A 25,621-nucleotide genomic window follows, 5' to 3' on the forward strand; every position below is an offset into this window, starting at 1 on the left:
AACCTCCGGCATTCTCCCACTGCAGCCCAGCACACACCAGTGTGTGCTGAGCTGCTATGATTTAAGAGGGAGGGGGGGAGCGCCGGACCCTAGCCCCCTCCAGATACCATGGCCCTGGTAATTAGTACCCACTACCCTCGGGAACGCAGTCATGGTGCGGGTTTTCTCTATTTTTACCAGCTATGAATGGTCAATCCTAGTGCGGATTATTGAAAAATGGGGGCACGCCATGCTCCTTATCTTGCCGATTTTTCCCTCTAGTTATCAGTTTTTGTTTTTTATAATTTTCACACTTTGTAAATATATAATCCTTAGGTGGGCTATAATGAACATCAGTGGCTTTAAAAGCACTGTCGAAACAAATGCTTAGCAAATACTGTATGTTTGGCTCCCTAAACTTCCAGCGATGCCCATCTGTTTTAAAACAGCAGAAGAAAAATCACTTACAAAGTTTACCACTAGGCCTGATTTGGCTTCAGGTCTAACCTAACAGACACAGGGCCTGATTCAGAGCCGGACGCTCTGACAAGAGCGCTCGCTCTGAATCAGGGCCCTCCTACCTAAAAATGGAGCGGCCTCCTGGCCGCTCGCATAGCTGTGGGTGACCACCCACAGCATATGCGAGCGGCCAAAAAGATGGTCGCGATGGTCAAGACCAACGCGACCATCGGGCTTGCGACGAGACCCTTGTGGTAGGGTCTCGGTGTCCGCAAGCCCTGCAGTGATTTTGGCTCTATCAGAGCCAAAATCACTCCCACTGACATCACTAGTGATGTCAGTGGGGCCGGACCCAGACGGTAGGCGTTCCCATGGGTATGCCTCCGTCTGGCAGCCAGGCCCCTGGCACGCCCACCAAAGGGGGCGTGCTGTCAATCCCCGTCGCTCGCCGGGTCTCGCGCATGCGCACGATGGAGCTGCCTCTGTCGTGCGCATGCGCATTTGGGTACCATCGACCCGCTTGCGAGCGTCCTGCGCTCGCGAGCGGGTTTGAATGAGACCCACAGTACCTCATCAACTGAAACTGGAGCTGTTTGAAATCTATAGAGATTGCAGTAAGGTTAGGCAGACATGTAGGAAAAGGAAATATGCAGATTCTGTGGATTGCAGATCTTGTAAATTGTAAAATGTATTTGAGTTCAAATCTATTGCAAATGTCCTGCAGTGTACCCCTATGATCTCTAATCCTATCAGGAATAGATAACAATTTAAAGTTTTTCAGTTTATGCAGTGATAAAGAACCTGCTTTAACTATTATTATTTTTTTAAATGCTTTACCCAGTGCATCTGCTTTGCAGGCTTGGAAAAAAAAAGTGTGTTTTTTTTTTTTTTTTTATTATTACTTTTTTTTTTTCCAACCCTGGTTGTAAGCATTAAACATGGTGATCAATGTTTTTCTAATACATAGCAATGTTTCACAGTACTAATGTAATTTTCGGGATTTCATTGTTAAAACAATAAGGCAGCAAAAACTGGTTTAAAAAAAATATATTTTTTTGTTTCTTTATGTGCTGCTTTGTAACATGTGAGAAGGAATAATGGAGTTCTCCTTGTTTAGAGATTGTGGGCCTTCTGTAATAGGATGGATTCAGGTGAGATAGCACGTATTTTTTAAGTGCCAATAATTTAAAAGGCAACACTAAACTGGTTTAGTTGTTTTAATTTTTTGCTGCTTTGAAAATTTGGGCTAACGTGCCAGAATCGCGCCCATTACGCATCTTGCAGGATATTACAGATGTGTCTTCATACACTATTGCTGCAGTCGGTCCAAGCATCCCTTCTCAATGTGCCAGGTCCCATGCGACTTAGCTTGCACAAAGCATCTTTTTTTTTTTTTTTTTTGTCGCAAAAATACATCTTCGTCATAATCGGGCGTGACAAACCACTTCACAACACTGCACTGATTAATTTGATATGCAACACTTTTATATGTCTCTGTGCGACGATGTCTGAACCTGTATACAAAGGGCTGCGTTGCAGCAGCCGTGCGTATTTCCACAGCAAGTATTACAGACTCAGTTGCACACAGATACACTACTGTCTCATATCAAATTAATCAGTGCACATGTGTGAAGCGGTTTGTTGCATCCAATTGAGACTCAGACGCATAATATATACGCTCTGAGCAAGCGGAGTTGCACGCCAGGTATTTTGGACCACATGACGTACTGAGGCTAAGTGTATGAGGACACAGCTATATGTGATCACTGGCAATAGTTTTAGGGGTAGATTTGTGCCATTGAGCTCTGATGGTTTTTTTCTGGATCTTTTCCATTATATTTACAAGGCTTAATTTATGAGGAGCCTTCTCATGATGTCCTTGTGGGCTTCTCAAGCAGCTACAGCACTGAGTGAATGAAGACTATTAATAGCTAAATGTGTATGTAGTTGGGATGTGTATCACAGTACCAGCATTGTTGCATTTGCCTTACAGTAAAGAGTTGGAGGCGCAAGAAAGACTTTCGGCATGCTGAGTATTAGGAGTGAATGGTCGGGAGTGGTCATTGAAGCAATTCTAGTGTCTGAACTACTCCACAGAAAGTTCTGACCTAATAGGAAATCTATCCTGGAATAAGTTTGCTCACTGCAGAATAAGTGTATACCCGCCCAGTAGTGCTGGAATGTGTCCAGCTGTCCCTCAGCATGTTTTAATAAATGGCCATACAGAGCTTACAACAAATAACTTGGGATACTAGAAGAGAGTGTAAATAAAAATTATTCCAACTTTTAAATTAGATAAAATTTTTAACAACTGTCAATTTATGAATTATAAAGCAATTAAGGAAGAGGGGAAAGGGGATTGGGAAGGAGAGGCAGTGGATCCAGTCCAGATCAAGATAGAATACAGACTACTAAAACATGTTCTCAATGTTAATATAAAGCCAGGTTTTATCAGTTCACAGTACTTGTATCACATGCCATTTTACACGCATACAAAAAATATTCCAAATTCTGTATATCACAGCTACAAGAGGTAGGAGCTTTTCTATGTCACACAATTTGGGAGGTTGTGGTGCTGCATATGTGTCCTATTACTATTATGTTTTGCATTGAGTTCTCTCATTGGTAAAATTAATTCTGATAAGAGAGAAATGTTAATATCTGTAAGAGCCAGTATTAGAAATTTGACCTCCACCCAAATTTTCACTAATTTAGCACGGCAGCACTAGGTGTGAGAAAAAGTGCTGATCAGGGACAGAGTCGCCAACACAGATCTTATAATGATGCAGAGAGGACAAGATACCATTTCTACTAATACAATTAGGCATTTTCCTTAATTCGGGTAAGCTACATACTGAAGCTTTTTGTTTTGGCTCATTCTGGCCCATTTCCATATTTAAAATATTGTGAATGAATTAGGATGAAACGGTCAAATGTACAGTGAATACGATCTTTTGTGTGTTAGAACAATGAATATTTGTGAATATTGATAAAAAGTTGAATTTTAATATGATTGTCTAAAATATGAGTACCAGAAACTACAGGACACTGCATTTTCTATATGCTTTAGTAAAATATCTGCTTTTTGAGTCGAAAATACCACTGAATGAACAAACTGTCGTTTATACAGCTCATTATTGAGTAAGAAGAATGAACCATTGGACATTTGTGGTTTTCTCTTTCTTGGTATTATTAAACTTCAAACAGGCTGCACATGGTATAAAGAATATCTTCTGCCTGCATAAAACCCCATTATTTGGTCCACATGGGAGTATTTTTTTTTGTAGGTAGTTAAAGTAGTTAAAGGTTGCCAGATGTAATGTGTAAATATAATATCCTCATTCACAAATAAATTTAGATGTTAGATTGTGTAGGGTAGAGAAAGAAGGTGATGGGCAATTTAATGGGGTGATTGAATTGTTACGGGCTAAGTGCCCGGGAACTATTCAGTTAATTACTGCAACAAGCCATGAGGCTGCACTTTTTGCGGATTTCTACTCGCACCATCCTGAGGTGTGAGTAGAAATACGCATTATGTAGGGCTTCAGGGGTGGTTGCGTGTGCCGGGCACATAGTAACTGCCTCATGCCCGGAATTTAGCAAGGGAGAAACTGCTTAATGCGGCTAATACCTTGCATTCTCGCATGAAGAATTGTCCATCACAGAAATTAATTGAACATCTCGTGGGCACTTCCCATCTAACAATTGAATTGCTGACGTTTGAAATTCTGAAATAAATATAATCGTATGGGGAGGACATTCATATAAATTGATTCCACTACCGAAATGAATTACTACGTGCAAATCTTGAAAGTCCAATTACGATGCCGCTGCACTTACACGCGTGTTGTCCGTCGTATCTTTAGATCTTACCTATAGCAGTACACAATCCGCGGCATATCGTTCATTGTTTATGCCTGAATGACTTGTCGATCGGACATGCGCGATGGCGACGTCATTACTTCACACAGATGCATTGGACGGATCAGTGATATCCGTGCATGCATCTGTGTAAAAAATTGACTAAAAAGTGTAAACATTTGTTTGAATAAAACAGCGTTCCCCCCCCTCCCCCTTAGCACATCCAGCCGCAGGTTTTTTACAGCCGGTCCTGGTTGTGAAAATACAGGGGACAAATGACGTAGGGGTCCCCTGTATTTAGCACAACTAGCACTAGGCTCAGCTGTGCCGGTACTGGTTTTGGAAATACAGGTGACAAAAAGAGTAGGGGGTCTCCTGCATCATACATAACCAGCATCAAACTCTTTCTATGGGGTGAATAATGCCACAGCCAGGGAACCCTTCCACCGGGTCCCCCGGCCAAAGCATTACCCCTGACCGCTAGCTCAGCCCAGGGGAGGTGGGGACCCCGCCATTGAAGGGGTCCCCCTCTCCAGGGCACCCCAGGCCTAGGCTTGATAGCCCAGAGCTATCCCCAGCACCCCTGGCCGGTGAGTGCGGGTTAATTATGTAAAGTGTGGTGCAAATGAAAGACGTAAAAATATTGTCTTTTGCAGTAGAACTACCTCCCCGCATGCTGGTACTTGGAGAACCACAGGTATGAGCATCTGGGGCATCATTGGCCCGCTGGTACCTGTAGTTCACCTGCAAAAGAAATATTAAGATGGGCGTACACACACCGTGAAATTATACATTTTGTAAAACAAACCTACATGCACACTCACATTCACAGTATCACACATACTCACCTAGTATCCCCGAAGCCATTTACGTCCACTTGTTGAAGTAGAAATCCACGGATACCTGTAAAAAAAAAAAAAAAAAAAAAAAAAATCCATTCTCTCACCTTTTCCTAGCGTGGATCACGTCCTCTTCTTTCCAAGTAGGCATCCACGGTCTTCGCAAAGCAAAAAAATGAATTGCCACGAACACTGTACTGTCCTCTAAGGAACCCAAATGTCCGCTCAGTGGCTGGATTTCACTAAAGAATTCCCTGTACCGAGCGCTCATTGGCTGAGGGAGACGAGCCTTCCGCCTCTCAGCCAATGAGCCATTCCCACCCTTGATTTCAATGGTGAGAACCGCTAAGGTTACTCAAGTAACCTTAGTGGTTAAGTGACATTTTGATGGGTTGGTGGTGCATGCAAATACACCTAAGGATCTTGCATTGCTATGTATATAGTTGTGTGGGCAGTGATGGAACATAGGTTCTAATATACTTATGAAGTACATTATAGCGTAATGCTGGGTACACACTATGAGAAATGGCATTCATTCAGCCGACAAATGACCTAGCTCATAGTGCATCTGTATGTGTGTTCAGAAGACATGTCTGTAAAAGACGTTGTTCAGACATATCTAATTGGCCCTGCAGCACAGCCGATATATTTTGCCGATCTGGCTGTGTGTAAGGATGACCCACTCAGTGTGGGGATCTCCGATGACCGACATCTCAACTAGGCAGGCAAATTGAAATGCTCGCCCTTTTGTGATGTCAGCACAGATACATTGAACAGCAGATTGGTAAGTGTGTAATGGCTTACCAATTGGCCGCTCTGTCGTTGGATCCCTGGGTCGTTTGACAAGTCGGCCAGGTGTGTACCCAGTGATGTAAAATACAAAAGGAAAGATGGTGTTTTCATGGAGAGAGGGAGTACAACAAGTGTTTGGGGTATGGAAAGCTCTTCACTATGAGGTATGACTGATGCTTTTGAAGTTTTTATTTATATAGTTCTGGCATATCCTGAATTGTTTTACCTGCATACAAGCTTTCAGGTTCTGCTTGCTCCATAATGAGTTATTCGTTATTGCGTAGGAGTGGGAGGACTTGGAGGATAGATAAAGAAGAAATTAACGTCATTATCCATGGTCCAATACACCTGCTAATTTGGTGGGTTTTTAGAGAAATTTATACCTATGTTTTATGTAAAAAAAAAATTCTGTATGGCATGCTCAGAAGTCTGTTTAAAAGAGCCCAGCAGGGGAGTAACCAAAACTTTTAAGATAAAATGGAATGTGGTATCGCTAGGACTTTCCATTTCACCCCCTGATACCCTTTGATCACTCCCACTTTAGACAAACAGTCTGAAACAAGGAACGGCAATCATTCATAGAGCTGTGGAGAAGAGCCATAACTAGACTTTTTGGTGCCCTGGGCCAGAAAGAGCATTGGCGCCCCCATCCCCTTATTTTTCAAATAGGGAAATAATAAGCACGCCCAAAACAGCGGCGTGGCCTCACAGGGAAGGGGAATGACTGATCTGATTTACCCTATATCTGCTTTATTTTGTACTATCTGATTTATTTTGTACGATGATGAAGGGGCACCGGTCACTTTGTACCACTGTTATCCAGGTGTCACTGCTAAATACAGTGTGAATCCAATGGCTGCAGTGATGATACAATAGTTATGCAGTATAACTCACCAGCTCTAGATGTAGGAGAGCGCTGGTGAAGTTGCACTTGCAGCAGGATTTGTCCATCAGAACAGCCGTGCACAAGCCTGGAGCCAGCAGTGTAGATCACAGACAAAGTATAGAAAGTGCACTACTTGTAGCAAATATTAGCAGCGAGGAGATCCATGTAATAGGCAGGGCCCCCTTAACCTCCCCCACCGCAGCCTGTTGGACATAAAGTTCCAACAAGCCCTGGCACCCAGAGAGACACACACACATGTGGAACATTTATAGAACACCTATACTTTAAGAACCCTCCAAGAAAATTGATTTAGACACCAATCCGCTTATACCACATTCATGTACATAACTTAAGAGCTCCTTGTCATTCAGTTGTATAATCCTTTATTTTAAATCACACATTTCGTATCAGTCATACCCAGAACTTGTACCAAGCACCTGTCATATAGAGAGGATGGCTCCCGTAAGTACAGGAGAATATGTGCACCTTCATTTGCTGTGGATAAAAGAAGAGGAAGCGACAAGTGAGAGTGATTTTAAACAGAAAATTGACAGGTGCCACCAAACAGTGCCCCCCTGCCCTGCGGTGCCATGCGTCTTGGCACATGTCGCATCAGCCCTACTGTGGAGTATTATATATCTGTCTACATGTAGGCCAATGAAGCAGTGGCTGTTTTAATGGCACTGAGCTGGCAGTTACAATCAGCGATTCAACTCTTAAGGTGCGTACACACTAGATGATATTTTGAATGATAACGATATTGCTCAGTCATTCGCTATATCGTCCAGTTTGTATGCAAAAACTATGAAGATAACGTGTATGCCCCTTTATGGTGCGTACACACGGTACGATATCTATGAACGTTATGAACGATCACTATATTCAACGATATATCGTTCATATAGATCATTTTTATTCAGTGAAGGACCAATTATGCGCATGAACGATACCAATATCTATGATCATCCGTACATGCAGGCCAACTTGCACGATATTGTCAACGTTGCCTGTTAAGAGATGTGGCAGGATGACTTCACTGAAAGATATCTTTCAAGTCGTTGGTGGTACAGATCGTACCGTGTGTATGCAGCTTTAGCATAGCAACTGCACAGCCTGGGCTACACAACTGAATTGTTGCAAAAATATACCCACAGTCGACGAATACACATTGAATGTCTTTGATCTGTAGTCAGCAATATATTTATTAACATTTATAGCGCACACATTCTGCAGCTCTTAACAGAGAATAGTGCAGACGTTCACATTAGTCCCTGCTCCAGTGCAGCTTACAACCCATGTTCCCTATCACAACACACACATACTAGGGTTGTGGTATAATAGATAGTTAAATGGTCGACAATGTCTAGATAGACACCAGATGTTAGACAGAAAATAGGTAGACACACTAAAGGTCGACAGGGTCAAAAGGTCAACCTGAAAATGGTCGACACATGAATTTTTTTGTTTTCTAACCCTAATCTTAACACTAACCCTCCCCTTGATGCCTAACCCTAACCCTCCCTCCTACTGCCTAACTCCAACCGTTGGGGTAGGTGCCTGACCCTAACCATCCTTTCTAGTGCCTAAAGGGGCATGCACACTAGATGATAAAACTGAACGATAATGTTCAATGATATATCCTTCATATCATCCAGTGTGTATGCTCTGAATGACCAACGATGCGTGCTCCCATGGGTCGCTAACGATATCCCCAGTCGACTGTACATGCAGCCCAATCTGGGGATATCGTGGCGATGGCCCCGCTCACTCCGCCGTTGCTGGCCAGCTTGCCGACCTCCCGGGCCTCCCGCTGACTGTCGCTGCATACACACATCATCTAGTGTTTATGCGGCTTAACTCTAACCCTCCGGTAAGTGCCTAACTAACCCTAAAAAAAAAATTTGACCATTTTTGTGCTGACCTTTTCAGTTTGTTGACCATTAGTGTGTCGACCTATTATCTGTCTAACATCTGCTGTATGTCTAGTCATTGTCGACCTCTTTAATGTAGATCTATAGTCTGGATGCAACACTATAGTCTTCATTCTAGCACCCTGCACCTGTCACAATCTGTGCAGTTCCTCTATCCTGCCTGGGGTGTCGCTCTCTGCTCTGGTGCTTCTAAAACACTCAACAGATGCAACAAACTGCTGAAATTCAGCAGTTTGTGTGCTAGAAGCACCAGAGGAGAGAGTGACACCGCAGGCAGCAAAGAGGAACTGCACGAGTACTAGATTGAACACTACACTAGATTTAATTATTATTTTTTTGTCAGAAGACAATTCACATACCAGCATGTTTCTGGAGTGTGGGAGGAAATGTAAAGAAGTTATCAAAATGAAGAACAGTGTTGGCTATGCTGTTTGTCCTCAAGTAATAACCTCCCTCCCACATAGATTTACTATAGGGTGAAGAATCCAGTTGTGCGGCATGTCCTCTTTCTGTCTTTCAGATCCGCAATCCCATTACTTTACACCACCTACACTCCCATCTTTGTTATGCCCCAATCACTGAAGATATATATACACTACCGTTCAAAAGTTTCAGGTCACCCATACAATTTTGTGTTTTACATGAAAACTGACTAATATTTATCAAATGAGTTGCAAAATGAATAGGACATATAGTCAAGACATTGGCAAGGTTAGAAATAATGATTTTTATTTGAAATAATAAAGAATGCTCCTTTTGCAGTAATTGCAGACCTTTGGCATTCTAGCTGTTAACTTGTTGAGGTAATCTGAAGAAATTTCACCCCACGCTTCCTGAAGCACCTCCTACAAGTTGGCTTGCCTTGATGGGCACTTCTTGTGTACCATATGGTTAAGCTGCTCCCACAACAGCTCAATGGGGTTGAGAACTGGTGACTGCACTGGCCACTCCATTGCACGACAAATTTTTCTAAAATCCAGGAGCCAGGTCAAAAGTGTAGGAAAATTACAGGATTAAAAGCGTGTTATGCAGCTATTACATGGGGTAGTGGATACCTCCTTGTTCTTGCTGGTAGCCCCCGGCAGGGTCACTGTTGCAGCTCCCTCCTCTCTGCAGTGTCCACCATCCCTGCCTCCTTTGTGCACAGAGCTCAGCGCTGCTGAAGGAGCGCCGGCTGCTAGATGGGCCCGGCACCACTGACCATACACCTGCCCGTATACAGGTGCCGCGGAGAAGACTGTTAGCAGGGATGACACCGTGAGGTGATTTGGCTTGCTGGACACCGCACGGTGATTGGCTGGGGGGAGGTGCTGCGCGGTGTTTGGCTTGCTAGACACCGCGCTGTGACTAGCTGGGGGGAGGTGCCGCACGGTGATTGGTCGGGGAGACGCTGCCGCCGCAACACCAGCAGGTCCTACAGGTAACAGGACCCGATTAAAACTGCAATCACTGGGCTGGCACACTGTGCATGAAATTCCCACTGCAATAAGCGCCGCTGGGGCTGATAAATCTGCTTTTTCCCTCCCTGTAAAATCTTGTCGCCATGACGACCTGGCCCCCGGGATTTGTCGAGCCCTGCCTTAAATAGTTCTTGCATAATTTGGAGATGTGCTTTGGGTCATTGTCCTGTTGGAGGAAGAAATTGACTCAAATCAAGCGCTGTCCACAGGGTATGGCATGGCGTTGCAAAATGGAGTGGTAGCCTTCCTTATTCAAAATCCCTTTTACTTTGCACAAATCTCCCACTTTACCAGCACCAAAGCAGCCCCAGACCATCACATTACATCCACCATGCTTCACAGATGGCATCAGGCACTCTTCCAGCATCTTTTCACTGTTTTGCGTCTCACAAATGTTCTGCTGTGTGATCCAAACACCTCAAATTTTGTTTAGTCTGTCCATAACACTTTTTTCCAATCTTCCTCTGTCCAATGTCTGTGTTCTTTGGCCCATATTAATCTTTTCCTTTTATTGGCCAGTCTCAGCTATGGGGATGTAGTTTGGAAGCCGACCGCCGGCTTCCAGACGTTCTAATCCCGGCGTGGTACTAATGACTGGCGTCTAAATGTAGACGCCTGTCAATAACCAGACGCCAGAAGACCGACGCCCGACATCTCGATCGAAGTGATGCAGGGCACGGACAGCCACGGGGGTGGGGTTAGGTTTAGAGCTCCCGGGGGAGGGGACTTAGGGATAGGCACCCCCCCGGGAGGTTAGGGTTAGTCTAGGGTAAGGGGGGGGTTAGGGTTAGGCACCCCCCCGGGGGGACTTAGGTTTAGGGAGGGGGGGGGGTTAGGTTTAGGCACTTAGAGGGGGGAGGTTAGGGTTAGGCACCCCTAAGGGAGGGATAGGGGGGAATTAGGTTAGCGACACTTACCTTAGGGACGATCGGGATTTCCACCCTTGCCGGGCTGCCGCTGTCTGGATTTCCACCCTTGCCGGGCTGCCGCTGTCTGGATTTGAACCGCCGGACATTAGTCCGACGGTAATACCTACTACACCGCAGCTATGGCTTTTTCTTTGCCAATCTGCCTAGAAGGCCAGGATCCCGGAGTCGCCTCTTCACTGTAGACGTTGACAGTGGCGTTTTGTGGAAAACATTTAATGACGCTGCCAGTTGAGGACTTGTGAGGCGTCTATTTCTCAAACTAGAGACTCTAATGTACTTGTCTTCTTGCACAGTTGTGCATCAGGGCCTCCCACTTCTCTTTCTACTCTGGTTAGAGCCTGTTTGTGCTGTTCTCTGAAGGGAGTAGTACACACCGTTGTAGGAAATGTTCAGTTTCTTAGAAATGAAGGATAGTCCATGCGAGAAATTGCCAAGAACAAGAATAGGCTGTTGAGTTTCACATGAAAGTTTTCTTTTTACTGGCCATTTGGAGAGTATAATCGAACCCACAAACGTGATGGTCCAGATACTCAACTAGCTCAAAGGAAAGCCAGTTTTATAGCTTCTCTAACGAGCCAACCTGTTTTCAGCTGTGCTAACATAATTGCACAAGGGTTTTCTAATCATCCATTAGTCTTCTAACGCGCTTAGCAACCACAATGTACCATTAGAACACTGGAGTGATGGTTGCTGGAAATGGGCCTCTACACACCTATGTAGATATTCCTTTAAAAACCAGACGTTTGCAGCTAGTATAGTCATTTACCACATTAACAATGGATAGAGTGTGTTTCTGATTAATTTAATGTTCTCTTCATTGAAAAAAAAAGTGCTCTTCTTTTCAAAAATAAGGAAATTTCTAAGTGACCTCAAACTTTTGAATGGTAGAGTGTATGTATATGTATATATGTGTGTGTGTGTATATATATATATATATATATATATATATATATATATATATATATATTTTCCAAGGATGGCACTCCCAGCACTATAAACAAATGAATAGGTGCCCTCCAATAGGTCTGATAACAATCAGCCCATATAACAGTCCACTGTGGCGGCACTCTTAATCCGCCACAGTGGACTGGATAGATAGAGAGATATATGATATATATATCTATAGATATATATATATAGATATATATATATATAGAGAGAGAGATATATATATATATATATATATATATATACATATATATAGAGATATATAGAGATAGATAGATAGAGATATATATATATATATCTATTTTTTATTTTTTTTTAAGATTAGCTAAGCCTAGCGCCATTTCCCTAATGGCCATCGCTCTAGTCACAGGCACTCCTATACAACTATGCAATATTAGACTACTTGTATCCCTCTGTTAGTAAAATGACCATTTATATATAATAGGAGCTGCAACAAATGTGTGTTAAATTTGCCTCTGTACAGGAAATTTAGTTCATTTAGCCACCTTCAGTGTTGTACTATGTTCTTTGGACATGTGCCCAAAGTATTGTTGCTGTGCATTGTCACTCTTTAGATTAAAGTTATATTGCTTATTACGTCTGTACTACTGATGGGGATAGGCAGATGTTGCACTGTTTTTTCCGGAGACATTTAGATAAGCTAAGAACAGTATGTAATGCCATTAACAGTACAAGGGAAAGATACTGTGTACTTTATCTGTTTGTATAAGTCTCCAAGGCTTCCTGATGTGTGCCTAATGAAGAGGAAAGTCAGGTAGTTGTATAACTGAGAAAATATGGTGCTTCAGAATGAGAAAAGTGTTGCACACTATTTTTGCCTTTATGCCTCTCCAGAAACATATGCTTCATGCTGGACAGTAACCTGCTATTGTATTGGTGCATACACACGGTCAGATGAGGGGGCAATCAGTTAACGATCATCCAAAACCTGCAGGATGATCAGATATCGAGCATCCAGCACATTCATTAAAGACTATGGGCCATATCCAATTAGCCGTGATAAATTACCACGGCTAATTAGCTCGCTCGGGGCTATCCAATTAGCCCCGTAGTCGGCATGATGACTGCACTTATCTGGGGGTTTTTCTTCGGGACCTGATGTGTCCCAAAAAATAAACCACGATAAGTGCCGTTTTTCCGCCCCGAGAAAAAGGCGAGCATACATAGGGCCGCGAGCTTATCGCGGCTCCTATGTGTTAATGGGCGAACTATCCTATTAATTCGCCCAAATTAATAGGGATGAAAAAAAATATCGTCGAAAATCAGGGATTATCGGCAAAAAATCTGTTTTTCGCCGATCGCAGGGATCAATTAGCACCCAAACAGTGTTCGGGGCTAATTGGATATGGCTCTATAACTATATTAAACAGGCTAACCTGGTAGATATCGACCAGGTTGGCCCCCGTGCATGGACAATGGACGATGGTCGATAACGACCATACGTGCCCGCGCATTGACAATCGCTTGGTCGTTTGCAGGTGGCAGAAACGGTCAGATTTTAACGATAGTATCGTTAAAATCTGACAGTGTGTACGCTGCATAAGACTTATTAGTTTTGGAAGAAAACTTATTTCTTTGTTAGTATACAAATTCTGAGCAATTCGGTTGCCAATTTTGTTGCAAACATTATAAAATGTAATTCAATTAATAATAATAATAATAATAATGTAATAAATTAATAACATTTTATTGTAACCATACTTAGTTTTATGTGACATGCTTGTTTATTTTATTAAATGTAATGTAGAATCCCTGAAATGTTGGAAAAATATCAAAACTGTGTCACTTGGTCTACCTAACATGTAATCACTGTTTTTTCCTGTGTTACAGACTGTCCAGTTTGTCCAAGGAATTTTTGTTGAAAAATATGACCCCACAATAGAAGACTCCTACAGAAAGGTGGGTTATGTTGGACTGTCTATAGCTATGAATGTCTGCATGTGGAATGCACCACCAAACTTGTTCACTCAGGCAATTTTTAAGTGTTAAGGTTTCTGTAATTTAGAGAACCATGTCTAAAACATACTTTTCATGTCATGTGACCATGTTAAGTACATTACATTTTAAATATCCATATCCTGTGTACACAATACCATTATTCCTGGCATTAATTTTTAGTGCCATTTTTTGGGGGGAGTGGATGTTTATTTGTTGCCTGTGATTTAATGACTGCCCTTTCAGGAGCAATGTACACCAATTAAAACTTAGATTTTTAACCCTTGTTTACAAGTCTATTCCTCAAATTTGATAAAAAATAAATAATAAAATAAAATGTTTGGTGAACATTAACTATATTGTGAAATTTCAACTGATCTCCCCCCTTTTTATTATTAAACATGACAGCTTCCAGTTTGCAATGGTTTATTTTAGAAGAACTGGTATAAGTATTTGCATGGATTTCTTCAATATGTTAAAAAATGTTTGGTTGATTAGCTGCCTGGGAGTGTGTTAGCAAATTTAGATTATAAGATTGTAAACTCCAGGAATTAATTCAGTATTCTATAATTCTATTCTAACAATACTAATTTATTTATATATTACCAGTTATTTGTATAGCTCGAACATATTCTGCAGTTCTTCCCATAATATTTAGCCATTCACATCAGTCACTGCATCATTGGAGCTTAAAATCTATATTCCCTATCACATGCTCACACACATACACACTAGGGATAATGTTTTGTCAGGAGCTAATTAATCCACCGGTATATCTTTGGCGTGTGGTAGGAAACCCATGCAAGTATTGAGAGACTATACAAACTCCACACAGTTAAGGCTGTGGTAGGAATTGAACCCAAGACCTAAGTGCTGTGAGGCATTAATGCTAATCATTACACCATCTGTGCTGCCCAATAGAATTTTTTTTATAATCCCATAATTTTATTGGGAGGTCAATATCAAACAGAAAAAAAAACAGAGATTCAATCCCCGAAAATTTTAGAGGATAAAAGAAAAAACAAATAATTTACATACATAGATAGACATCTCAATCACAAAGAGAAAAAAAGAAACAATTAACAGGCATTAAAATGTATTGCCATAATAGAAAATAAAAATAAAAAAAAGAAAGCCACTAAAGAAAATAGTCGGGAATGACAAAATATATTTGATTAAATAAAAAATGAAATAAAATAGGGAGTGGAGAGAGGGGGAGGAGCGAGCTGGGGGAAGAAGATTGAGAAATGAGGGAAGACGGCTTAGGAGCTAAGGGAGGAGAAAATAAATAAGTAAGTATATAAAACTAGCAGAGAATTAGGAAAGGCCAGGAGGGGTCACACCTTGGGTGCTGTACTAAGGAGTCCAGATTGCGTTAAATTTGTCCACCGTGTTGCTTTGGAGGCTCGTTACATATTCCATTTTGGCCACATACCAGATGCGATTGAGAAACTGTTGACGAGTTGGGGGGTGTGGCTGCTTCCAAGATCTAGCGATCTGGTACTTGGCAGAAAAGGAGATATGTAGGACCAATTTATTCTCATGTTTAGATAGTTGATGGACTGGGGCACACAGAAGAAGCAAGGCAGTGGCAAGAGGGGTAGCAAGGGTGACCATAGCTGATAAGGTAGATTGGACCATGGACCAGAAAATGACAATATGTGGACAGGACCACCAGATATGAGAAAAGGAACCGACTTGTCCACACTGTCTCCAGCAGAGATTCAAGGAGTGGAGATGCTCTGGAACAAACTACCACCGAATGTAGACCTTATAAGAGTTTTCTTTAATAGAGATGCAGATCGAACATTTTGCCCAATAGAATTTAACGCACACCCCCCTCCTCCTCCTCCCTTGCTCTTGGGGATGTGTGCACCAAACGCTGAGAAACCCAGTTTTGAGACTACTGTGCAGAGCAATTAAAAATCAATGGCAAGACGTAGGGTGTCTGACAAATATATATTTGTTGTGTTCTTCTATTTAGAAAACATTAAGCTGGTTACATTTTCCTGCGTAGTGCTTGGTCTGTTCAACTAAGCTTCACAAATGAAAGTACAAGTACAGAGTTTGAAAAGCATTCTGTCAGCAGTTCCTGCAGTGTATAGCCATGGACTTCCATAGCCTGCAGCTTTTAAAAAGCAGGGACAGTGCTTGCACATCATTCTAACTGCAAGTGACATTTTATTTATTCTTCACATAAATGTTATGAGCTGTTGCTGGACATCAGCTAGAACGTGGCTTATATAAGACCAGCTAGTATCTAAAAAAAAAAAAGAAACAATTAGTGTTTCACTTTGGCTAAAATATCTTTTTTTTCTGAGATGCACATTGTTGTAGCACTTTGTTGGCGATTTTCACTGGTGTTAGAACAGAACTTGCAATGGGAAAAAATCTGTAGCTGCTGCATTGTAGCAGTTTTTATACAGATCAGACTAAGTCACACACGGATATACAAGTGGTGCATATCAGTGCAGCTACATGAAGCTGTTTTGTGGCATCATATTGTGACTAAGACTCATTTTCAGGTGAAAAAGACGTGTGAAAGATGCTCAGCGCAAGCCAAGTCTCCCAGGACCAGTTGTGCCAAGAAGGGCTGTTAGGTGCGACTGCAGCAGTAGTGTATGAGGACACATCTGTATGATACGAGACATTCTGTGTAACTGAGGAGTAGCTTACCGTATTTTTCTTAATAGTTCATCTTTAGTCAAATCGTAGAAGTAGCGAAAATCTGTAGGCTGTGACTTTAACCGCACATTAATTGGTTTTACACACATGCAAAGTCGCAGACAAAACACAGTGGAACTTGGTATATGGAAAAGCCATGGCTGCTCGCACTGGGGGCCTTTTTATACAGATTCAGACTGTCACATACCCCATTGATCAGTGTATGCTAACAATGTAGTTTTGTCGCTTCTTTGTCTTTTAATGATGCAAATAATATGCACATTTTGAACAGAAAGACACACTGCGCGGCTGAGTTACATGGGACCTGGCGCACCAAGTGGGGCTATTTGTAACGACTGAAGCAACCATACTAAAAGGACACCTCTGTAGGAGCCCTGCACTAATAGAATGTTACTTTGCAGGTATAGCAGTTATTGCCAGACAATGCTCCATCAAAGTGATTAGCTAATAATATGATAATGAGATGTGTGCTGAGCATACAGCCTTGTCCACAGATGTATGTTAAGACATATTTAATCATAGAAATCTGTCCATGTCCCAGTGGCACTTGCAAATTTTATTCACACACACACACACACACGTAGCAATGCTGACTGCTATACCGCCATGCTGTTGGTGATTGTGAGAACTTGTGCTGCTGTACATATGAGGAAGTCACTTTGTTTGTCACTAACTGAGGTGGTGTTTATAGATACAGGAAGGGAGTGACTGGGTGGAATTTCTTTTCTACTACTACTTTTTGTTTTATAAAGTTCATGTGCATATTATGGTGTAAATGTTACATTACTTAAATGAATACATTTCCTATTTGAAAAATCTAAATTTCAAATATGTTTGCTATCAGATATGATGGTGCACATTAGTGTATGGCTCTGCATATCAAAGTTAGAGATATGGCTATGCACACCTCTATTAGGCAAGTAGCCTTTCCGGTAATGGCCATAAGTTTGCCGCCTTATTCCACCATTTTAAATTTGGCTGCCTTCATTCAACATGTTTGTTATTTTTTTTATTTATCTTTATTTTTCTATCACCAATACATATTGGATTAAATAGGATCATTACTGATTAAATGATCAAACATTTTGCTCAGTGACTTGCATGGTTAATGTAATGCCTACCTAATCATTGTTAATGAACTGCGGTGCCAGCTTTTTATATAGTGGCAGCTCTGTGTGTTGTGAAGACTTATTGCCATTATACTGCTACATATCCAGCAGCAAAGTAAAACAGATCAGTACACTCAACATGTCAACAGCACATGAATGCAACAAGTCAGTGTGAGAGAGATGCACACTACATCATAATTACAATGACAGTTTAAGGGACTGTCTTCTTTCCTAGCTGTGCAAGTGGTTAGGGAGAAGGCACATGTGACAAGCAGCTGTGCAGGGATGCTTGTGTGACAAACTGGTGGGCATGGGGATGTATGACAAAAACTGCAGAGGAGGGGTCTTATGGCATATGTAACACTTTTTCTAACAGTTGGTTTGTTGGATGAAAGTTGGCATAGTGGTTAGCATTACTGCCTCACAGCACTGAGGTCCTGGGTTTGATTCCCATCAAGGACCTTATTGTGTGGAGTTGTGTGTTGTCCCTGTGTTTTGCATGAGTTTTCTCTGGGTACTCTGGTTTCCTCCCACATTGCAAAAACATATTGGTAGGTTAATTGGCATCTGTCCAAAAGATTAAAAATAACCATAGTGTGGTGAGGAATAAAGATGGTGAGCTCCGCTGGGGCAGGGTCTGTTGTGAATGACTAAATATTCTCTGTATGTGTGCACTATATACATAATGGTTAATAAAAATGATAACGTGTGTGGTCATAATTTTTCTAAAGTGGTACAAGAATATGGTTGGCGGGTGGTCCTAAAACATCCTGTACAATGAGCAGGCTGCATGCTGGTTCTTTCATCCCCAGTGCCACTTTTCTAGCCCCAAGCTTACCTAAAGAATAATACATGGATTCTTTACAATTTTTAATGGGATCCTGTGACCATCTTAACTTATGCTGTGTATGTTCCTTCAATTGCTATTTATGATATATTTTTCTACATTGGGAGAGATGTTATGCTTGTTTCACTATAGCTCTTCTTGCTTCGCCACTTATCGACTTGAAGCAGAAAGCAATAACTGAGATGTAAGAACATCTCTGCCGTTGAAGTGGGGGAGAGAAAACGATCCGTGCAAGTCCCGCAAGTGCCATAGGCTTAGTGCTGATGCACTGTGTCTTGCCCACTGCACATTCGGAGATCTTGCAAACATCACAAGATATTGTGCGCAGTCTGACCCCATGGACGCCGCCTTTGAACATACCGGCAAGTACGTCTGCCGATATGTGAAAAAATGTTAAGCCACAAAAGTGCGCTTATCTTTTTTATGGTGCATTCACACTGTCAGATAAAAAGGACAATAACGATATCGTTTGAACATTTATATCGACCAGGTTAGCCTGTTTACTATAGGGACGAACGCGGGTCGTTATTGTAGTTTGGTGCATGTGCTGGATGTTCGATATCAAACATGCAGGACGGTCAGACAACGATATCTGATCGTAGTCTGATCGTCCCGTGTGTACGGGCCATTAGTAACATCTGAATGATTATCCATTGCCATACAATATGATAACGGCGATGTCATTAATTAATTGCATATACCATAGAGCAGTGATTCGGGGGACTTGCAGGGGTGCATCGGGTTGATGGTCCAGTACCAAAAACAATGATTTTTTTGTCAGTGTGAGAGGCAAAACCAGTGCTAATGGCTGCCAATAAAAAATGTGGACAAAAAAAAGCACAGCTCTGTCAACCACCACATAACTGACTTTAAGGGTGACATATAAGCACAATTTACTTCATTCAATTTTTGCTGAATTTCTCAATAAGAAACTTTTGGCCCAGGGGTGCCGTGGAAAAAATGCTGATAGTCTAGGGCGCCATTATTCGAAAAAGTTTGGGAACCACTGTCATAGAGAAGTGTTTTTTTTCTGTTATCTGCTTTCGTATGTTTGATATGTGTGAAATAGAGCTGGTTATAGCAAATTTCACACCACTCTTCTTACATCTCTCCCATTGTTCTTTCTTGCCATGTTTGTATGTTGGTAGGGATTTTATAGTAAACTGTAATTTTTAAATAGCTTTGATTTATTGGGTGACTTTTTATAATAACTTTTTTTTCCCCTCTTGTCTTCAACAGCAAGTTGAAGTTGACGGTCAACAATGTATGCTCGAAATTTTAGACACTGCAGGAACGGTATGTTCTTAGTACATTTTAGCTATTTAGACTAGGGGTGAGCGGGTTCGGTTTTACTCGGATTTACTCGGATCTTTAAACGGCATTTTATTGGCTATCGCCTATCATGTGTTTTGGATAGCCAATATAATAAATCCGAATTTGCGGTAAAGTGGCGATAAGAACCGAGTAAATCCGAGTAAAACCGAGCCTGCACATCCCTAATTTAGACACAATAAAGTGTGATTTCAGTACAACAAGATTTCACAATGCTTTGTCTAAACCTAAACTTCTTCCAGCATGTTTAGTTTAAGCTGCCTTTTTGATCATTGTCCGGTTTGTTTTATTCCAACACTGATCTTGTTTGCTAATGGTTTCAGTTATAGATCTGCAGCAGATGGCCATTAGCTTTGGGTACAGTCTGCATGAGTTTAGTACACTTATGCAGTTTCTATCTCACAACCAGTGATCCACAAAGGAAAGTGAATTGCTATTGTCCTGCATTTGTCTTCTACAAAGACCTGATCACAAAGTGTTACTTCTTCCTCCAGTTGTTATGGTCTCTTCTAAATGATTTAATGATAGATATGTTAGTGGAAGTGATACTGGCCATTATTAAATACATTTTAGATATGGTGCTCACAGTTACAGGAGACCCCTTCTTTTCTGCAAAACTAGCTCCTGAGTGTTCTGGGTAATTAATCACATTTAAGTGCATCAATAATTTGTCAACAAATGGCCACTTTGGTTGCTCATTTACTTCTCTACTTTCCAGTTACTTATTTATATAACTACACCGTTTCATTATAATGATACAGCATGTGTTTTGTATATACAAGTTTTGGGCGGGTATGGAAAAATTGCTGCAAAGTAAGATTGCTTTCAAAAATACAAGATAATAATAGTTTACATTTTGTTAATTGATAAAAATAAAGTGAATGGACAGAAGAGAAATCTAAACCAAATCACTTTTTGGTGTGACCACACATTGTGCAAGTGTACCTAGAAGATGTGATGCTGTTTTGAAGGTAAAGTCAGGGATTTTGTAAGACTATAGTCAGGTGTATGATTAACCAATCATGCCAAACGGGGGGTGGTGATGATCATTTTCATATGTAGGTTGAAACACAGTCATTAACAGAAACAGCTGTGCAGGAGGCTTAAAACTGGGTGAGGAACAGCCAAACTCTGCTACAAAGGTGAGGTTGTTGAAGACCGTTTAATGTCACAGGCCATACACCATGGCAAAACTGAGCACAGCAACAAAACACAAAGGCCGCGATTCAATTCAACAGGATGCTGAAGGAAGCTCCCGGGACTAACAATTCAACGCGCTGTTAAGTCGGAGAATGCTGGTTCTCGCGACTTGACCTGGATGTTTAGTTGCGAGAAACGCCATTCTCCGACTAAAGTGCAGGCCGCGAGGCTGTTAGCGCCACGCGACCGGCACTTTTAACAGATTTCTCCTCGCAGCCCCAGCGGGGTGCGAGAAGCAATCCTTTAGTCGGACCAAACATTGCGCTGAATTGAATATCTCCTGGAGCTCCCTCCCAGGGCTATTCATCATCGCTTTAAAATGAATTGCGGCCATGGTAGTTATACTGCATCAGCAAGGTCTCTCCTAGGCAAAGATTTCAAAGTAGACTGAGGTTTCAAGAGCTGCTGTTCAAGCTCTTTTGAAGAAGCACAAAGAAACGTGCAATGTTGAGTACCATAGATGCAGTGGTCGGCCACGGAAACTTAGTGCATCAGATGAAAGGCACTTCATGCTTGCTTACCTTCAAAATCGGAAGATGTCCAGCAGTGCCATCAGCTCAGAACTGGCAGAAACCAGTGGGACCCAGATACGCCCATCTACTGTTCGGAGAGTCTGGCCAGAAATGGTCTTCATGGAGGAATTGCGGCCAGAAAGCCATACCTTTGACATGGAAACAAGGCCAAGCGGCTCAAATATGCAGGAAAACATAGGAACTGGGGTGCAGAAAAATGGCAGCAGGTGCTCTGGACTGATGAGTCAAAATTTTAAAGATTTGCCTGTAACAGAAAGCAGTTTGTTTGGCTAAAGGCAGGAGAGTGGTTCAATAATGACTGTCTGCAGGCAACAGTGAAGCATGGTGGAGGCTCCTTGCAAGTTTGGGGCTGCATTTTAGCAAATTGAGTTGGGGATTTGGTCAGGGTTAATAGTGTCCTCAATGCTGAGAAATACAGGCTGGTACTTATCCACTATGCAATACCATCAGGGAGATGTCTGATTGGCTCCAAATTTATTCTGCAGCAGGACAACGACCCCATACATACAGCCAATGTCATTAGGAACCATCTTCAGTGTAAAGAACAACAAGGGGTCCTGAAAGTGATGATATGGCCTCCACAGAGCCCTGATCTCAACATCATTGAGTCTGTCTGGGATTACATGATGAGACAGAAGGATTTGAACAACCCTACATCCACAGAACATCTGTGGTTAGTTCTCCAAGATGTTTGGAACAGGATGTAGTCTTCATCCTGGCATGCGGGATGCTGACTGTCTTAATACTGGCACCAAAATCTCGACGGGTCGGGATCCCGGCACCAGTATCCTGACAGTCTGCATCCCAAAGGCAAGTATCGGGATGCAGGGGAAGGGTAGCGTTAGCTAGCTGGGTTAGGGTGAGGCACTAGGGGAGGGGTTAGGTACTGGGGAGGGACGGTTAGGCTGAGGGGGCTTGGGGGGGAGGTTAGGTTTAGGGCACCCGGGGAGGGGGAGGTTAGGTTTAGGGCACCCGGGGAGGGGGAGGTTAGGTTTAGGGCACCCGGGGAGGGGGAGGTTAGGTTTAGGGCACCCGGGGAGGGGGAGGTTAGGTTTAGGGCACCCGGGGAGGGGGAGGTTAGGTTTAGGGCACCCGGGGAGGGGGAGGTTAGGTTTAGGGCACCCTGGGAGGGGGAGGTTAGGTTTAGGGCACCCGGGGAGGGGGAGGTTAGGTTTAGGGCACCCGGGGAGGGGGAGGTTAGGTTTAGGGCACCCGGGGAGGGGGAGGTTAGGTTTAGGGCACCCGGGGAGGGGGTGGTTAGGTTTAGGGCACCCGGGGAGGGGGTGGTTAGGTTTAGGGCACCCGGGGAGGGGGTTTTAGGTTTAGGGTGCGGGGAGGGGGAGGTTAGATTTAGGCACTGAGGAGGGTGGGTTACTGTAGGGGTTGGGGTGGGGGATAGAAAAGGTGCTCACCGTTAGGTTCTATGGGTGTCGGGATCCTGGCTCTTGGGATGCCGCTGTCGGTATTCTTCACAGCGGCATCCCAACAGCCGGGATATCATACCCAACCCGTTTTCAACAACCTCCCTGCCAAGTTCCTACAAAAACTGTGTGCAAGTGTACCTAGAAGAATTAATGCTGTTTTGAAGGCAAAGGTTGGTCACACCAAATACTGATTTTGATTTAGATTTCTCCTGTTCATTCACTTTGCATTTTGTTAATTGATAAAAATAAACTATTAACACTTCTATTTTTTAAAGCATTCTTACTTTTCCGGATTTTTTGCACACCTGCCTAAAACGTTTGCACAGTGCTGTATTTAGGTTTGACACAGCAGATCGGTCATATCCATTCTTGAATATGAACTCTACAATGCTTAAATGCATGTCTGAAGATAGAGGACTAATCCTAAAGCAAAATATGTTATGTTTCACGAGAGTATGTACATGCCAGTAAATTAGTCATTTGAAGGTGAAAAGACCATAAACTATTGAGGTGGAGTCCATCTCACTTGGGGCTTCATTTAACTGCAATGAAGCTGGCACATTGTTTTGACATCAATGCAGTTTGCTCAAAGAACTGCCAACTTATTGTACTGAATATTGTCTGTATCAGAAGTATGATCTGCATATTTTGATGTGCTGGTGGATTGAAAAAAACAAATACCTGGTATGCAACTTTCAATCACTTAATTTAAGTCTACAGTCAGGTGCATAAATATTGGGACATTGACAGTATTTTCATATTTTGGCCTCTATTCACCACCACAATGGCTTTGAAATGAAACAAACAAGATGTGCTTTAACTGCAGACTTTCAGATTTAATTTGAGGGTAATTACATCCAAATCAGGTGAACGGTGTAGGAATTACAACTGTTTCTATATGTGCCTCATACTTTTTAAGGGGCCAAAAGTAATTGGACAAACTCAACAATCCTAAATCTAACTTTCACTTTTTAATACTTTGTTGCAAATCCTTTGCAGGCAATTACAGCCTGAAGTCTGGAACGCATAGACATCACCAGACATTGGGTTTCATCCCTGGTGATGCTCTGCCAGGCCTCTACTGTAAATGTCTTCAGTTCCTGCTTGTTCTCGGGGCATTTTCCCTTCAGTTTTGTCTTCATGAAGTGAAATGCATGCTCAATCGGATTCAGGTCAGGGGATTGACTTGGCCATTGCATAACATTCCAATTTTTAGCCTTAAAAAACTCTTTGGTTGCTTTGGAAGTATGCTTCGGGTCATTGTCCATCTGCACTGTGAAGCGCCGTCCAATGAGTTCTGAAGCATTTGACTGAATATGAGCATATAATATTGCCTGAAACACTTCAGAATTCATTCTGCTGCTTTTGTCATCAATAAATACAAGGGAACCAGTTCCATTGGCAGCCATACATGCCCACGCCATGACACTACCACCACCATGCTTCACTGATGAGGTGGTATGTTTTGGCTCATGAGCAGTTCCTTTCCTTCTCCATACTCTTCTCTTCCCATCACTCTGGTACAAGTTGATCTTTATCTCATCTGTCCATAGGATGTTGTTCCAGAACTGTAATGGCTTTTTTAGATGTTGTTTGGCAAACTCTAATCTGGTCTTCCTGTTTTTGTGGCTCACCAATGGTTTACATCTTGTGGTGAACCCTCTATATTCACTCTTGTGAAGTCTTCTCTTGATTGTTGACTTTGACAGATATACACCTACCTCCTGGAGAGTGTTCTTGATTTGGCCAACTGTTGTGAAGGGGTTTTTCTTCACCAAGGAAATAATTATTTTGTCATCCACCACAGTTGATTTCCGTGGTCTTCCAGTTCTTTTGGTGTTGCTGAGCTCTCCGGTTCTTTCTTTCTTTTTAAGAATGTTCCAAACAGTTGATTTGGCCATACCTAACATTTTTGCTATCTCTCTGATGGGTTTGTTTTGATTTTTCAGCCTAATGATGGCTTGCTTCACTGATAGCGACAGCTCTTTGGATCTCCTATTGAGAGTCGACAGCAACTGATTCCAAATGCTAATGTCACACCTAGAATCAACTCCAGACCTTTCACCTGTTTAATTGATAATGAAATAACGAGGGAATAGCCCACACCTGTCCATGAAATAGCTTTTGAGTTGATAGTCCCATTACTTTTGGCCCCTTAAAAAGTGGGAAGCACATATAGAAACCGTTGTAATTCCTACACCGTTCACCTGATTTGAATGTAATTACCCTCAAATTAAATCTGAAAGTCTGCAGTTAAAGCACATCTTGTTTGTTTCATTTCAAAGCCATTGTGGTGATGAATAGAGGGCAAAATATGAAAATTCTGTCACTGTCCCAATATTTATGCACCTGACTGTATGTATTGTAGCATTAATGACCTTTTGAACCATTTGGTCCACTGGTTTTGCAGTACAGGTCATACAACCCAGTATTTGTAGAGTGTAAAAATAG

The 25,621-nt window shown here is 42.2% G+C and overlaps 1 protein-coding gene across 2 annotated transcripts in view; it reads left to right on the top strand.

The window, feature by feature from the left end:
* RAP1B (RAP1B, member of RAS oncogene family) overlaps nt 1-25,621 on the top strand; it is a 99,063-nt gene that overhangs the window by 55,907 nt on the left and 17,535 nt on the right. For both annotated transcript variants that reach the window (XM_088452483.1, XM_088452482.1), the window contains 2 exons: nt 13,936-14,004; nt 19,921-19,977. In XM_088452483.1, the coding sequence (XP_088308609.1) occupies nt 19,948-19,977 (30 nt within the window). In that variant the 5' untranslated portion in view covers nt 13,936-14,004; nt 19,921-19,947. The remainder of the gene's footprint in view (nt 1-13,935; nt 14,005-19,920; nt 19,978-25,621) is intronic.

Source organism: Taudactylus pleione, unplaced genomic scaffold, assembly GCF_031769625.1.
Source record: "Taudactylus pleione unplaced genomic scaffold, aTauple2 ptg000038l, whole genome shotgun sequence".
Lineage (NCBI taxonomy): Eukaryota > Metazoa > Chordata > Amphibia > Anura > Myobatrachidae > Taudactylus > Taudactylus pleione.